We start from the raw sequence: 14,756 nt of genomic DNA, 5'->3' as shown, positions 1-14,756 counted from the left end.
CCCTCTCCTGGGGTCTGGGGTCTACATCTTGGTTACCGTTGGGCCCCGTGGCCCATAGTCCATTACCACTGGGGCTCAGCCCCTCTTCCGCCCCCTATTGGCACGTGTGAGATACTACCGGCTAACAGCACGGGAAGTGCACGATAATACCTCTACACATGTGTTTGTGCTTTTTAGTGGGAGAACATTTCTGAACAGCAGAAGTGGCGCTGCGTTTGTTGGAAGCATTTGTTCCACTGCAAAAGGAGGAGGCATCAATGAGGTAAGAGCTTGGCTAATGCTCCGCTATCTGGGGCCTTCATTGCAGGCATCCCAAAGCTCCCATTGTATATATGCTAAAGCGGTGAAGGTGGCAAGTGAACCGTGACGAAACTTGACTGATGTCTCTAATGAAAGTGAAACCAGTACACATCGCTCCTTTTGTTCCACTGCCATGAAATGGTAAAAGGCCAGGCTTTCAGGCTCGTCTCACTCTGGTCCATGTCCACAATGGCCACACAGAATATTAACCCTTTTCATGCAATTTTTTTACAGTTTTTAAAATTTTACCAGGTAAAGCTCACTGAGCGATATAGCTCTTTTTCAGAAGCGACCTATCCACAAATTATAGCTCAAAGAAGTGGCTTATTATTTGGAAATTTATAGCAGCCAAATACTTTTAAACGCATGTTTCTAAATGTGGAGGCAAAAAAAAGGGAGAAAAATCCACCCGACCACGGGGAGAGAAAATGCAAACTCCAAATACCCAGGCAACAGGGTTGGGATCGAACTCGTGACCTCCTGTATACTAGGCGAGGTAGTGAACATCTCCGAGCCACTGTGGTGTTGTGGGGAGTATTTTAGCTGTATTTCATGTTATGCGGCAGGAGGTGTCTTTTAGCACAAGAGATACACTTATTTATAATTATGACGGGGAGGCGGCCGTGGATATATTTCAAAATCGTGGATAAAATATATATTTCCTGTCGATCTCTATGCCAAAAGCCACTAATATAGATATAAATTATGTTTAAGTTAAGAAAATTTAGTTTGTTAATGAACAAAACTAAAATTTCGAGTAAGGAATGTTTTATTACAAAAGTCAATTTCGATTTAGAACAAATACGAACGATCGACCGATCGATGCGCGTACTCAGTGATAACACTTCCTGCTACCACGCAGAAGACTCCGCCCACGAAGTGGACAGCAAAGCCACGCAAATCGGATAAACCTCACGAGGATAATCGAGAGACTACAGTATTTGTTTTCAGTTCATAATGTGGTGTTTGATGCACGTTTCGTATGCGTGGGTTTTCTCTGGGTAAATGCAACACACTCGTGAAGTTGGAATTGACTGAACACTCTAATAAACATAGTCCTGAGACCCAGGGAGCTGTTTGTGATTCGGCCAGGTGTAGTGACGTGGTGACCTCATCACCAGTGAATGCACAAAAATCCCAGAATAAAAAATGTGCCTTTGATTTAATTTGGATGAATTACATCCCTTGGGATTGCTTACCTCAGTTGACTGCCATTCCACAAACAATTCTCTTCATAGCAGGCCAGGTGGAAAAGTGCTGACCTCTCATGCAGATAGGAGGTCGCTTGAACAGATTTCATAAGTAGTTATGTGATATTCATTTCCACAGATTATTCTCGAGTACAGGGTAATGATGGTGCTCTGAATGGATTATTCCTCTCTAGACATTACGTCAACAACACATGACATTGGGGGGGACCAAAAAAACATGACATTGGGGTCTATCAGGCTATGGGCCTTCTGGAGGATTGTTCTGAAAGGAAAACACTGGACCAGTTTCGATCTTGTAAGTCTCATCAGCACTGTTTAGTTATTAAAACAAATGCCGGGTTGGACACACATTGCCAAGAAGGCCCATTGGCCGATGGACTCTAATGCCATTTAGTTTTGTTTGTGGTGCTGAGACAAGGCCCTTTATTCGTAGTTTGTGTGTGTGTTCTGTATTATCACGAGTCTGCCACGGCAGCGCACACAGGATTGTGTTTTGGGAAGCGGCGATACGACGGGTGCTGATGTCAATGGCGGTTCTAACTGTTGCTGTCTGAAACGCTCTCCCTTCCGTTATTAGGAAGCCACTGGAACGATGCATTTTTAAATCTTTATTGAAAACTAATTTTTTTAGGACTGATTTTTTTGTTTGGTTTGTTGTGCTTGCCCCGCACCTCTGATCAACACGGTTGGCTACATACGGTGGAAAAGCAGTTCAACATACACACGTGATTTTATGGTGGAGGTGATGTTGATGATTTATTGTGTTTTTGTTTCTCTCAGTATAGCAATCCTGAAGGTATGGCTGTTACACTGTCTCAAAATATTGCACAAAACCTTGGGATGATGTGGGAGCCGAGACATTCAGCAGATGATTCAGGTGTTCGCAGAATGTTGTAAACATATCTATCCTTTCCACACATCTATCCTCTTACACAGTACATATACCTTCTATCATTGTTCGTCTATCCTTTTCAAAATACACCTCCCTCCCCTCTATCGTTCATGTATCCATTCTAAATATACCTCTGCTATCTAGCTCTCACGAGAGATGGTGATGGCTTGCAAAAGCCTTTATTTAGTAGTGGATTAACCGTGGATGATGATGATGACGGATGATATTTATAAAACAAAAATGTATCCTTCATGCACGGTTTAATATACCCTCCTCAAGAGTATTTTGTACCATATTCATCTTTTAAGGCGTGAATTAACTGTGTATTGCCCAAATTTATTTTTTTTAATCAAACAAAAATCTTGTTTTCCCGGATCAAACCGTGACAACATGTAACAGCGACTACCGGAATCTGTCGTAAAAAACCCGTCATTGTTGCGAGCACAATGGCTCATCCGGGCAGATTCCCGGTGGCATTATTTTTCAACGACAATCGAACTCTAGTTTACCACCAAACCCTGTGGCGGCGGCCGCCAGGTGAACTGAGCGTGCGCCCAAGCAGTGCCCGGTAGCTCCTCTTGCGCTTAAACACGGCGTTTGGTTGTTTCGCAGTGAGCTGCAAGTGTCTGGACAAATGGAACGGATGCATCATGATGGAGGATTCTGGGTAAGAAAATGAAATATTTCCAGCAAACATTGATAGGAAAAAAAAAATTGGGCTCAAGATAAATATGAGCAAAATTAAATTCCCCAAACAATTTTTTTTTGCCGAAACGAATCGAAATCATTGTTGGATGGGCACAACTGTGAAACGCAGGGCATAATGTGTTCCCAGGGCGAGTATTGGAGGCGGATCGGGATCGAACGATTACATAATAAGACGAAGGAGAGCACTTAGGCTTTCTGTGGAGAAATCTGTCCGGTGGTTTCACAGCCGAGATTTAGACTTAAAAACTCAACAAGCTCGTCAATAACACTGTGGCCTTAAAATATTACAAATATAACAGGTGACGTTTTGGTACCAATAGTCTACTTGATGTTTTTTTAATTGCTCTGAAGCAGGGCCATTGCCTGAACAGTTTAGGAGCGAGTTCAACACGTACGCTTTCGTGACCAATATCATCCATAACAGAGGTTTTTGGGTTAGATCGCGTAAATATATAAATGTGTCGTTAAAACCCGCCACCACCTGACACAGCCAACTAGTAAGGGTTGTCACATAAACAGAACGTGCCAATTCGTCACTAGTACAGCACACATGTGTGTTGGAGAGCAAAGCCACAACATTTACAAACTGAGTACGACGTTTCGCCAGTAATTACAACTAGCTTCATCAGGCGATAGCCAGATTTGTGAGGAAGTCTTACTGTTTCGTTCCTTATGTAATGTGAGGATATATCTGGGTCACTGACGGATCACAACTCGTCACGATGATTGGCTCTGCCGGTCCTGGTCCATAGCCAATGGGGGGAAGCCTAGGGGCGTGGCCCTGACATAATGGAAAGGTGACAGCTGTAAGTAGAGGATTGGTTCTGCTGGCTTTAGCCACAGCCAATGGGGAGACGAGTCAGGGGCGTGGTCCCGGGAGCCTACGATGGAGTCTGGAAGATTCCATAGAGGCTAACCAGGATTGGTGGAAAGGTACCACGTGACTCGGGTATTAATTAGGGGTGGAGACGAACAACACGTGGTCAGAACTGGAACGAACGGAGGGAGAGGCCACGCGAGAGCGGGGGTCCAGGCTGCCACGTGGCAGCGCGCGTTTCTCTCTCTCTATCCCTCTCGCGCTGTCTGTCAGCAGCGTTTAAGGAGTGTTGTAAAGAAAGACAAATAAAGACTGGATTCCAGAAGTCGCTTCCACGACCTTTATTACACTTATATAGAGGCGTAGATGTGTTGACCACCCTTCTGCGTTCTTGCACAATGTGGGGGGGGGGGGGGGGGGATTACTGAGGCAACGTACATTATGCATGTGCATTATGCGAGCCCTTTGAACTTGTCCTTCCTGTCTATTGTGTTTATTAAAAAAGCCGTACCAACGGTAATCCCTAATGAAGTACGCTCCCCTTTGTAGGCATGCATCTAAATAATGTATTGTTTGACGATTTGCTTTTACGCAGCACTAAGGCGGTAGCTATCCGAACGGTTAAAGTTATTTTTATTTCTTTGAATTTCGATGGATTCTCTAATTATTTTTGGCCAGTAGTAGCTAGTTTTGCACAAAACTTCAACAGTATAAAATCAAACTTGATTTGAAGCTTTCGTGACTGAAGGAATTATTTTTTGGTTCTTGCGATAAAGTCACATAGAAAGAAAATCATTTAAATTTTAGAATACGACGTTTCGATTGCCACGCAAGCAATCGTCATCAGGTAGAAAACAAACCTAGTAAACTTATAAATATAATGCAATACAACACAGAGAGTCGGTTAACACAACAGTCAACACCCTACCTGGTTGATTACGTTCTTCCAAAGATTGTTAAATTTGAGAGACAAAACACAGACACGGAGACACACAGACAGATACACAAGCAGAGAGAGACACACACATAGACACATAGATACACAACGCTTCTCTGTCGAGGCCTTAAATAGAGAGGGGGGGGGGGGGCAGAGAGAGAGAGTTGGGTCTACTGGAGCAGAGAAATTAGCATGTCAATGAGAGAGTTGTGTGGAAATCCACCCCGCGGAAGCCAGGAGAGAGAAAGACCCAACAAGCCTGGTAAATTTTTGAGAGATAAATAGGAAGTTTGAGAAGACGAAATTAGCAACATTTTTGAAATGTAGTGCAATGCAACACAGAGAGTCGGTTAGCACACAGTTAACGCATAGCCTGGTTGATTACGTTCTTCCAAAGATTGCTAAATTAGAAGTTAAGTGTGTAATTTGACAGAGACACAGAGAGAGAAAACAAACTTAAATCTTCCCCGTAGAGGTGGTTCAAACTTTATTTGAAGCTTTCGTGACTGCAGGAATTACTGTTTGGTTCTTTCGGTAAAGTCACGTCGAAAGAAAATAATTTACATTTTAGAATACCACGTTTCGATTGCAACACAAGCAATCGTCATCAGGTCGAAAAGAAACCTAGTAAACTTAGAAATACAATGCAATACAACACAGAGAGACTCGGCTAACACAACAGTCAACACCCTACCTGGTTGATTACGTTCTTCCAAAGATTGCTAAATTTGATAGAGAGACAAAACAGACACGGAGACACACAGCCAGACACACAAGCAGAGAGAGACAACACAGAGACACACAGAGACACACAGAGACACACCGCCTCTGTGTCGAGGCCTTAAATAGAGAGAGAGGAGTGTCCTTGTTGGCACGCGTGTTCTGCTACTGCTAACATTTGCATTTGGGATAATCTAATATTTCTCTGATCTTCTTTTAGTCTCGTGCTGATCATTCGTCCTGTTTGCCCAACATAACATTTACCACACGTGCAGTTAATCCTGTACACACCTTCTGTTGATAGCTTCGGTAATACATCTTTCGTACCAGATATTACATTCTGTATTTTATGTACCGTGCCAAATCTGACTCGGAGGTTTTGTTTTTGGCTAGTTTATCAGTTACTCCCGCAATGTACGGTATTTTGATCGTTTTAATTACTTGGGCAGTTTCCATGCTCTTGTTATTTGCCATAACAACAATAACAACAAAACCCATCCATCCAGTTTACCATGGAAGTGGAAGCTGACAGAACTCGGACGGGGTAGAAATGATAAAATAACACACAGTACTCTTTGGTTCTTTCGGTAAAGTCTCGTAGGTGAAAATAAGAAATAAATAAAATTTTATTTTAATGAATAAAAATTAAATCACGACGTATTGCATTGTATTTCAACACAAGCGTCCGTCATCAGATGGGGACAACCACAGCAAGAAACAATTGCCTACTTCAGCAGTTGTTTCTTGCTGTGGTTGCCTACTTCAGCAATTGTTTCTTGCTGTGGTTGTCCCCACCTGATGACGGACGCTTGTGTTGCGCCCGAAACGTCGTTATTCTTTTTTCCACCTTCGTGACTTTACCGAAAAAACCAAAAAGTATGGATCTTTGCAGTCACGAAAACTTCAAATCTAGAATAACACACAGTGTTTACCGAAAGAAAACGCATCCTGACGCCTATTTGAATGCAGTCGCTCATTCATCGAGCTAAGAAATTGTCAGATGGTGACAGCCTGAAAAGTGAAATTCAAGAAGCTCTGCAAATGAACTGTTACAATGATGCACAAATCATCAGGGCATTTAATACCAAAACCAAATCAAATAACAAGAGCATTGAAACTGATGCGAGGTGTAAACAAACGCCTCGGTTTTCGTCCCCCCCCCACCCAGGTTCCACCTCCCACGGACGTTTTCCCAGTGCAGCCTCGTGGAATACCAGGAGCTGCTGCAGCAGGGTGGCGGCGCCTGCCTCTTCAACAAGCCCACACAGGTGCCACCAGTGCCGGATTATCCTCATAGCAAAAGTGGCTACATATGCTACGGGCACCGCATTTTCAAGAGCCCCGCGCTAAATGCTTTCAAGCTTCAATTCCGGTTCAGTGATTCTGCACTTGCTCGATTACTATAGTACTACTAGCCTTTTGTCCATCCAAGGACGGGTGTATTGCAGTACATCTGAAACTTGCAAGCGAAAAGCAGACCACGACGCGATGTTCATTGCATCCATTCGTGTGCAATTTGTAAGAGTGCAGTGACACAGACCTATTTCAGTTTAACGTTATAATCCCTTGTTCATCATGACGTCCTTTTTACTTTGATGTATCAACAGCGTTACGGAGATCGCGTGACGTGAGGGTTCTGCCCCTGTAGTGAGGGTTGTGAGTTGACGCCGAGGAGGGGGGAGGAGGCGCCTCAGCCCCCCATGTGGAGTGACGTCAGCTGCTCATTATTATGAATGAGCGGGGGTGTCCATTTGGAGGATGTCAACTGTTCATGATGATTAATGTGGGGGGCTGTTCGATATGGAGTGACGTTTACCTGCTCATGATTATTAATGAGGGGGAGGGTGCTCCATGTGGAGTGACGTCACCTGCTCATTATTATGAATGGGGGGGGTGGGTGTCCATTTGGAGGACGTAACCTCTTCATGATTATTAATGAGGCTGGCTGGTCAATGTGTAGTGACGTCACGAGCGTTGCACACAGACATTTTTGGCTCATTATAGAAGGTAATAATAATGGTGGGGGGGGGTGTCCATTTGGCGAACGTCACCTGCTCATGAATATTAATGAGGGTGGCTGACCGATGTGGAGTGACGTCACGAGCATTAAAGACATACATTCCTGGGTGATTATAGTAGGTATACTGCCTTCAATTTTTATGAACGACTGGGTGTTTAAGGTTAGCGATTTGTCGTATTATCTGACTGTATAGAAAATTAAAAAAATACAATTAATTTACTATGCGAGTATAAAATGTGTCTTTCAATGTTTAGTGTTATTTATTTAGGGTCCCTTTATAACATAGGCCCCTCACTAACTTCATCCGGCACTGGGTGCCACCTTTGTCGCCACAGCACGTGCGCACGTGCTCGTCGTGTCGGCGTTTGTTCCCCTTTGAGCGCATGCCGCGTTCCCTTCGTTGCGTCGAGCACGGCTGGGCCAGTATTGGGGTAGAGACGTCGCTGACTCTTTTCTTCACCCAGGCGACCACAGAGCACGGACTTAGGTGTTTCTTAACGTATCACGATAAAAACAAACAGTTACATGGATTTAAGGGTGTAAAAGTAACAAAAATTATACAATGAAGAATAATTAGTATTGTTTTTTACTTAAAATCTTGTCAATGATTCACATTTTGTCTGGGGCACTGTTCCAGTATACAACCAAGCAATTTAAATCAACTTTTCGAACCAATGGATCTCCAAAAGGAAAATTAGTGCAATTTAAATGCAGCGCTTGAACGCCATATATATGGTCTGCTAAGGAGATTTAATTTAAAGAGCTCAATCAGGTGCTTCATGGAGTGAGTGAGGTACCTAGCATCTGAGAGAAAACAAAGATAAGAATAAAAAGCAACATCAAGACTTTTCAAGGCTATTTACAAAAGCATTGCTTAGCGTGTAAATCACTATACGTAGTATTTACAGCACGAATCCGTAGAATGATGAGATGTCGATTTCTGCTCCGAAGGAGCTCGTAACTCTGTCCCCATTATAAACACCTCGTGTGAAAGACCCGTTCCTGGCTTCGATCTTCCGCCAAGCTGATGGCCACAACTCTAAACCGCATGCACACAAACCGTGGCAGCAGATGCGGAGGCTATGGTCACCCAGATCAGAACCACTCCGCTACTCCTTGACGCAATAATCTGGTTCATCAACCACCTCAATGTAAAATTACAGCCATTTCTCTATTGCTCTACATCGACGTCAGCCGTATGACAACGAAGAAAAAGAGAGAGATTGAGAATCTTCTTGTGAGCTCATGAAGCAAGCGAGGGCCTGGTGAGCATGTTGGCTACGTACGGTGCGAAAAAAGTTCAACATTTCTACTTATATTGGCAAAACATTGTCTCCTCTCTCGTTGGCTTCCCAATACAACGCTCGACAATACTTGGACGAATTACAAACGAATGGACAATGCAAAAGCTGAGTTTTCAGTCAGCAAACCAAAAGTGAATTGGCAACCGTAGGTGTGTGTCTTCACAATATTCTTATGCGATGCGGATCCCCGACACCCATCTGAGGATTGATACGTTCTCCTTGGCTTTGCTACGAGAGCGTCGGTGTTCTGGTTCGAGTTGTGTCCGTATAGTTCACCAGTAAATAAACCGCATCAAATCAATCGATCAATCTTTATTTTGTACGGTGCCTTCCGCGAAAAGATCGCCTCTTAGAGCGCTTTATGTAAAAATGTAATGATCATAGAAAAGATTGTCAATTATTGCATCAACAGCAATAATTACAACCGGAAAGCATCAAAACACCGTCAGAAACGTAAATACATAAGACGTAAAATGTATGTAAAAGCGAGTAATGATGTGTCAGTGTGAACGCTCGATCGTAACAATCTGTACGTGCACACTGAGCAGCTTATACAAGAACATACGACACCAACGATGCACTGACCAGGGAAACAGAAGACAGCATTAATCTTCAAAGTTGTCAGTAAAGAAGAGTAATATTCATTTTGATTACTATTACACAGTTTAACACGTAGGCTTTCGCGACAAATATTTTTCAAAAACCTAAATTATGGATACTATTACACAGGGCGGTGTTGGTAATATGTAGAGTAAAGAGAGTAACTCGTCAAACGGCATCCCATGACAACGTCGGTCTACTGCCTGCAACGTTGCTGTCACAGTGAAAGTATTTGTATAGAGGCATCGGGACGAGAAAATTACCTCTCTCAAGAAAGCCACGAATATTCTCAAGAGTCAGTGTCTATCCTCCGTACGACACAGCAGTAGCAAGCGGCAAAAAAATGAGCTGATTGACACACAACAGCTAGGTTTGTCAGCCGTCATCCGTTTTAAAGCTACATTCCATTTTACGTGCTATGAAGAATGGCCCATTTCTCAAGATGTCACCTGTTATATCGTTTTTCATTGTAAGGCTCTCAATGTTAAACCACGACACAGCCCGATTTCCCACACACTGTATCGTGTGCTCTGTGCAGTGTTAAATTCAGTAAGGCCACGGCTTGCCGCTGTTTTACCCATTTAATGTGAATGCATCGGTTAAGTTTGGCCAAACTGTTCCCCTTTTACGACAGCCTAAATCCACGGGCCACATTCCCCAGCAAATCTGGATCCGGAGATGGATCGTGGCATTGCAGGCTTGTGAGTGATGGCGATGGTGTATTTCAGGCCTTCATCCAGCAGTGGAGAGGCAATAGCTGATGGTGGTGATGATGGTGATGATTAAATGGCAAAACAATGACACGTTATGTGAGAAATGGTGCAACATCCAAATGGTTAATCGTGTTTGTAAAGCAATACATCATTGAGCATCATATTCTTAATATTTTTGTTACTCAGTTGCTGAGCACAGGCCCAAAGTTCCAACAACGTCAAGTGGGTCAGCGACAGACGGCACGTGCCAAAGTTGTAAAAGATAAGCGTGTCGTAGTATGTGTCTTGAATTGAGCCGGATTATTATTAAGAGCTTGGGGGGGAAAGAGACGATGGGGGAAAGAGACGATGGGAGGAAGTTCAACAGTTGAGCAGTGCTAGGGAAGAAGCAGGAAGAAGAGTAGAGGAGTGATGTGGTCTACAGTGTGGTGAGTGGGTGGCTAAGTAGGTGAGTTAACAACCCCCTACCTCCTCATGGTGCCGGACGGGCGACGCTGTCGTGGGCAGTGCCGTGGGGGGAGGGCCAATTCAGATTGGCCTTTCCCCTCATGGCTTTTGTAGCCACCACAGCGGCCAAATGGGGGCTCTGGACGGGTGCGAGAGGCTGGTAACCAGAGGTGGGACAAAGTCATTGTTATGCAAGTCCAAGTCGAGTCTGAAGTCATCAAATTCATGACTCGAGTCTGACTCGAGTCCAAGTCACATGACTCGAGTCCACACCTCAGAGGTGGGACAAAGTCATTGTTATGCAAGTCCAAGTCGAGTCTGAAGTCATCAAATTCATGACTCGAGTCTGACTCGAGTCCAAGTCACATGACTCGAGTCCACACCTCTGCTGGTAACCCCTCCACCTTCAATTAACTACCACTAAACTACGATGCATAAAACTTATTAAGCTTGTGCCGGAGGCCCCGGGGGGACAGGCGTCTATGACGTCTCCTGGCCAAACCCCATTTGGTGGAGCCAGGAGACTGAATCCTTACCCTCGGGGCTCCTCCAGAAACAACAAAAAACCACTGCGTATGGCCACGTGGAATGTTCGAACGCTCACTGCCGAGGAAAGGCTGCCACTCCTCTGTCGGGAGTTGGACCGGTACCGCCTGGATCTCTGTGGTATTCAGGAGGTCCGGTGGACCGGCTCTGGCTCCTGCCACCATGAAGGGTGGACAGTCCTCTACTCAGGGCAGGAGACTGCCAAACAACAGGATGTGGCTCTTCTTCTGAATAAAATAATTAAGGGGGTGTGGGAGCGTGGCGGTGAGGTGTGGGAAGCTGTAAGTCCCAGGCTACTTTGGGCTCGCCTTCCCATCAACCAGAGGCGAGGAGTGGTGGTCATGGTTGCTTATGCCCCCACTGAAGACAAACATCCGTGGAGGGTTGCAGGCAAGCCAATGAGTCAGATGCCTTCTACGACCTCCTGTCACAGGTGCTCGCTAAAGTGGCCCCTCGGGATCGAGTCATCTTGTTGGGTGAATTAAATGCCCGAGTTGGTCATAATGCTGGCACCTGGTTTGGAGTCATTTGAAGGCATGGGCCAGATCAGCTCAATAACAACGGCAGGAGGCTGCTAGATTTTTGTGCAGCCCATGGGCTTGTAATTACCAACATGCTGTTCCGGCATCGGCGCATCCACACCACATCATGGATGCATGCCGGGCAAGAACATCTGCTGGACTACGTAGTGATGGAACAGCGGATGCGGGCCCATGTCCTTGACACCATGACCTACTATGGAGCTGATCTGCCCACTGACCATCGACTTGTCATCTGTAAGATGCACCTGCCATTCTTTAGTGGCATGGTCTCAGCTAGCTGATTAAAGTTGCAAGCGAGAATTTCATCATCGCTTGCGGCTGGGGTTGGCATCGTCCCCTACTCCTCCTGATGTCGAGGGGACATGGGCGAGGTTTAGGACTGTGGCTCATGCAGCTGCAATGGCTACTTTGGGTACACGGTCCAGACCTATCTAGAGACCCTGGCTGACAGAGGAGGTGTTCAAGCTGGCTGAGAAAAAGCGACAGGGCCACTCTCATCGGCTACAGCATCCCACGTCGGAGAATGAGGAGGCTTACCGCAGCCTTTGCTCGGAGGTTCGGAGAGCCATGAGGCGCTGCAAGGATGGGTGGTGGTCATGGGTTGCTGAGGAGATGGAGTTTGCCTCAGTGGCTCGCGATCACAAATCACTCTTTAACTCCATCAAAAAGTACCCTACAGCGCCACACCTATTACCATCATTAGGGGAAAGAACGGTGATCCAATCTCCAACCCCCAGGAACAGGTTTGCAGATTTGCTGAGAATTTCTGTGAGGTCCTGGGCGAGGGGAAATCTCTCACCCAGGAAAACAACGTGGGACATAGTGAGGATGACCCTGCCGAGGCTGCGGTGCCTCAAATATTGTAAGAAGTCACCCCCTGTGGGTGGCTGGTTGAGCTGCCATCTATGGAGGAAGTACTGATGGCGATCCAGAGTCTGAGACCAGGAAAGGCACCGGTCAGAGATGATCTCCCAAGCGAAATGCTGAGGGAGGGTGTGCCCAGATTGCACTGAACGGGTTCTGCAGGTTTGGAAGGATGCCCCGGTGTCCCCCTCTTTAAAAGGGGGACCGCACAGACTGTAACAACTACAGGGGCATCTCACTCCTCAGTGTGCCAGGAAAGGTCCTGGCAAGGATTATTCAGCATCGCCTTGCTAGGCACGCCTGGGAGAGGCTTGCGGAGCCCCAATGCGGTTTCAGGAAAGGGCGGTCCTGCACACATGCCATATTTTTTCTACGTATGCTACAGCAGAGATATAGGGAATTCCAACAATACCTAGATCTCTGCTTTATTGGCCTGGTCAAGGCCTATATGAAACCATCAGTAGGCCTCGGCTCTGGGTTGTTATTCGTGCTTTCGGAGTACCTGAACCTCTGCTCACAATCATTAAGGACCTTCATGATGGTGAGCGGCCCAGGTTAAAACTATGTGGCCGGGAGTCAGAGCCATTCCCTGTACACCTTGGGGTGTGACAGGGATGTCCTCTGGCTCCCACATTATTTAACTTATATTTTGACCACGTAGTTCGTGAAGCCTTCAATAGCTGTACCAGAGGAATTTCCATCTGGTACAGATACAATGGGAGGCTGATCGATGCCCGGGTGCAGTCAAGTTGATGGCTCCCTATTGGTCAACCACGTTATGTATGCCGATGATCTGGTGATTGCTGCTCACTCAAAGGAGGAGTTGGAGGCGCTGCTGCTGAACCTTGAGCTTGCCACCAAGAGGTGGGGCCTTACCATCAGGCCCACCAAAACTAAGCACCTGTTTGGGTATTTTGTACCATCAGACACTCCACCTCCACAACTCTCAATTGGTGATAGGGCAGTTGTGGAGAGAGTGGAGAGTTTCCCATACCTTGGCAGTGTGTTCATGACTGACTCCGGTTTAACAGCAGAGATCTCACTCCGAATCAGTCGAGCGGCATTATCTTTTCATCGGTTGCATAACGCTACCTGGTCTCTCGCTCCACACTAAGCTTCAGGTCTTCTCGGCCACAGTCATTCTCTCCCTTCTCTATGCATGCGAAACGTGGACCCCCCTAATGGATCATCTACGCCGTTTAGAAACATTTAGGCTGGCCTGCTTACGATCCATCCTGGGTTTAACCAGGCTGGATTGTGTGAGGAGCTCCAAAATCCTTGAAAAATCTGGACAAAGTCCCATCGGTGAGCTCCTCCGGCGGACAAGGCTGCGTTGGCTGGGTCATGTAACCCGCATGCCCACCCACCACATGCCTAAAAAAACTTTTGTTTGGCCGGATCGAGGGGGCAAAACGGGCGCGGCACGGGCTAGAGAAGACATGGAGTGATGTGGTACAGGAGGTTGTGGAGCTGAGTGGACTTGCCGATGACTGGTAACAGCGGTGTCATGATCGGCCTTTGTGGAGGAGGCTCGTGAAGGACGCTACTGGGCAGTTGGAGGCAGTCGCCCTCCAACAACAACGGAGGGCGGAGGAGCGATGCTCACAACAATGAGCGGAGCGCCGAGTGGCTAAAGCACAGCAAGTTGGCAAAGTAGGAGGCACAGGTGGTGAATCAGCCAGTCGTCTCAGTCAGTCGACCCGTGGCATCTGGGTCTGCCCCGAGACCTCCTGCCAGCGGGCATTCGACACTTCACGTGGCCTCAAGGGGCACATAGCTTGACACAAGCGTCATGGTGATGTCACCGCCACTTAGTGTCGAATGGCGGTTGTTGCTGTTGTTGAGTTAGCGAGTGGAGTGAGTGGGTGAGTGAGTCGGTGAGTGGGCGGCGAGTGCACCAGAGGTTGAGTGAGTTGTTGCGGCCTGCTCTGTGATGGATGAACATTATGTAAATCATTCGAAAGAGTGCTGGTAGGTCGTCTGGTTGATCGCTCGTGGTAGAATCTGTGAGTGATCTTCATGGGAATGGTGGCAACGTAAATATTCTAAGTTTAAGACGTAGGCTTTCATGACCAATATTCCTAATAAAGGTGTTTGGGTTAGATTGCGCAAGTATAAATGTGTCTTAAGAGTGG

The 14,756-nt window shown here is 46.2% G+C and overlaps 1 protein-coding gene across 1 annotated transcript in view; it reads left to right on the top strand.

The window, feature by feature from the left end:
- The window catches only part of LOC133355577 (disintegrin and metalloproteinase domain-containing protein 11-like), an 82,175-nt gene that overhangs the window by 36,181 nt on the left and 31,238 nt on the right, over nt 1-14,756 (top strand). Inside the window, exons 12-15 of the mRNA XM_061572924.1 lie at nt 178-262; nt 2,292-2,388; nt 3,016-3,070; nt 6,754-6,853. Of these exons, the coding sequence (XP_061428908.1) occupies nt 178-262; nt 2,292-2,388; nt 3,016-3,070; nt 6,754-6,853 (337 nt within the window). The remainder of the gene's footprint in view (nt 1-177; nt 263-2,291; nt 2,389-3,015; nt 3,071-6,753; nt 6,854-14,756) is intronic.

Source organism: Lethenteron reissneri, chromosome 7 (assembly GCF_015708825.2).
Source record: "Lethenteron reissneri isolate LAM-NWPU_2019-01 chromosome 7, ASM1570882v1, whole genome shotgun sequence".
Taxonomy (NCBI): Eukaryota; Metazoa; Chordata; class Hyperoartia; order Petromyzontiformes; family Petromyzontidae; genus Lethenteron; species Lethenteron reissneri.
This window is presented reverse-complemented; position numbering and strand designations above follow the sequence as displayed.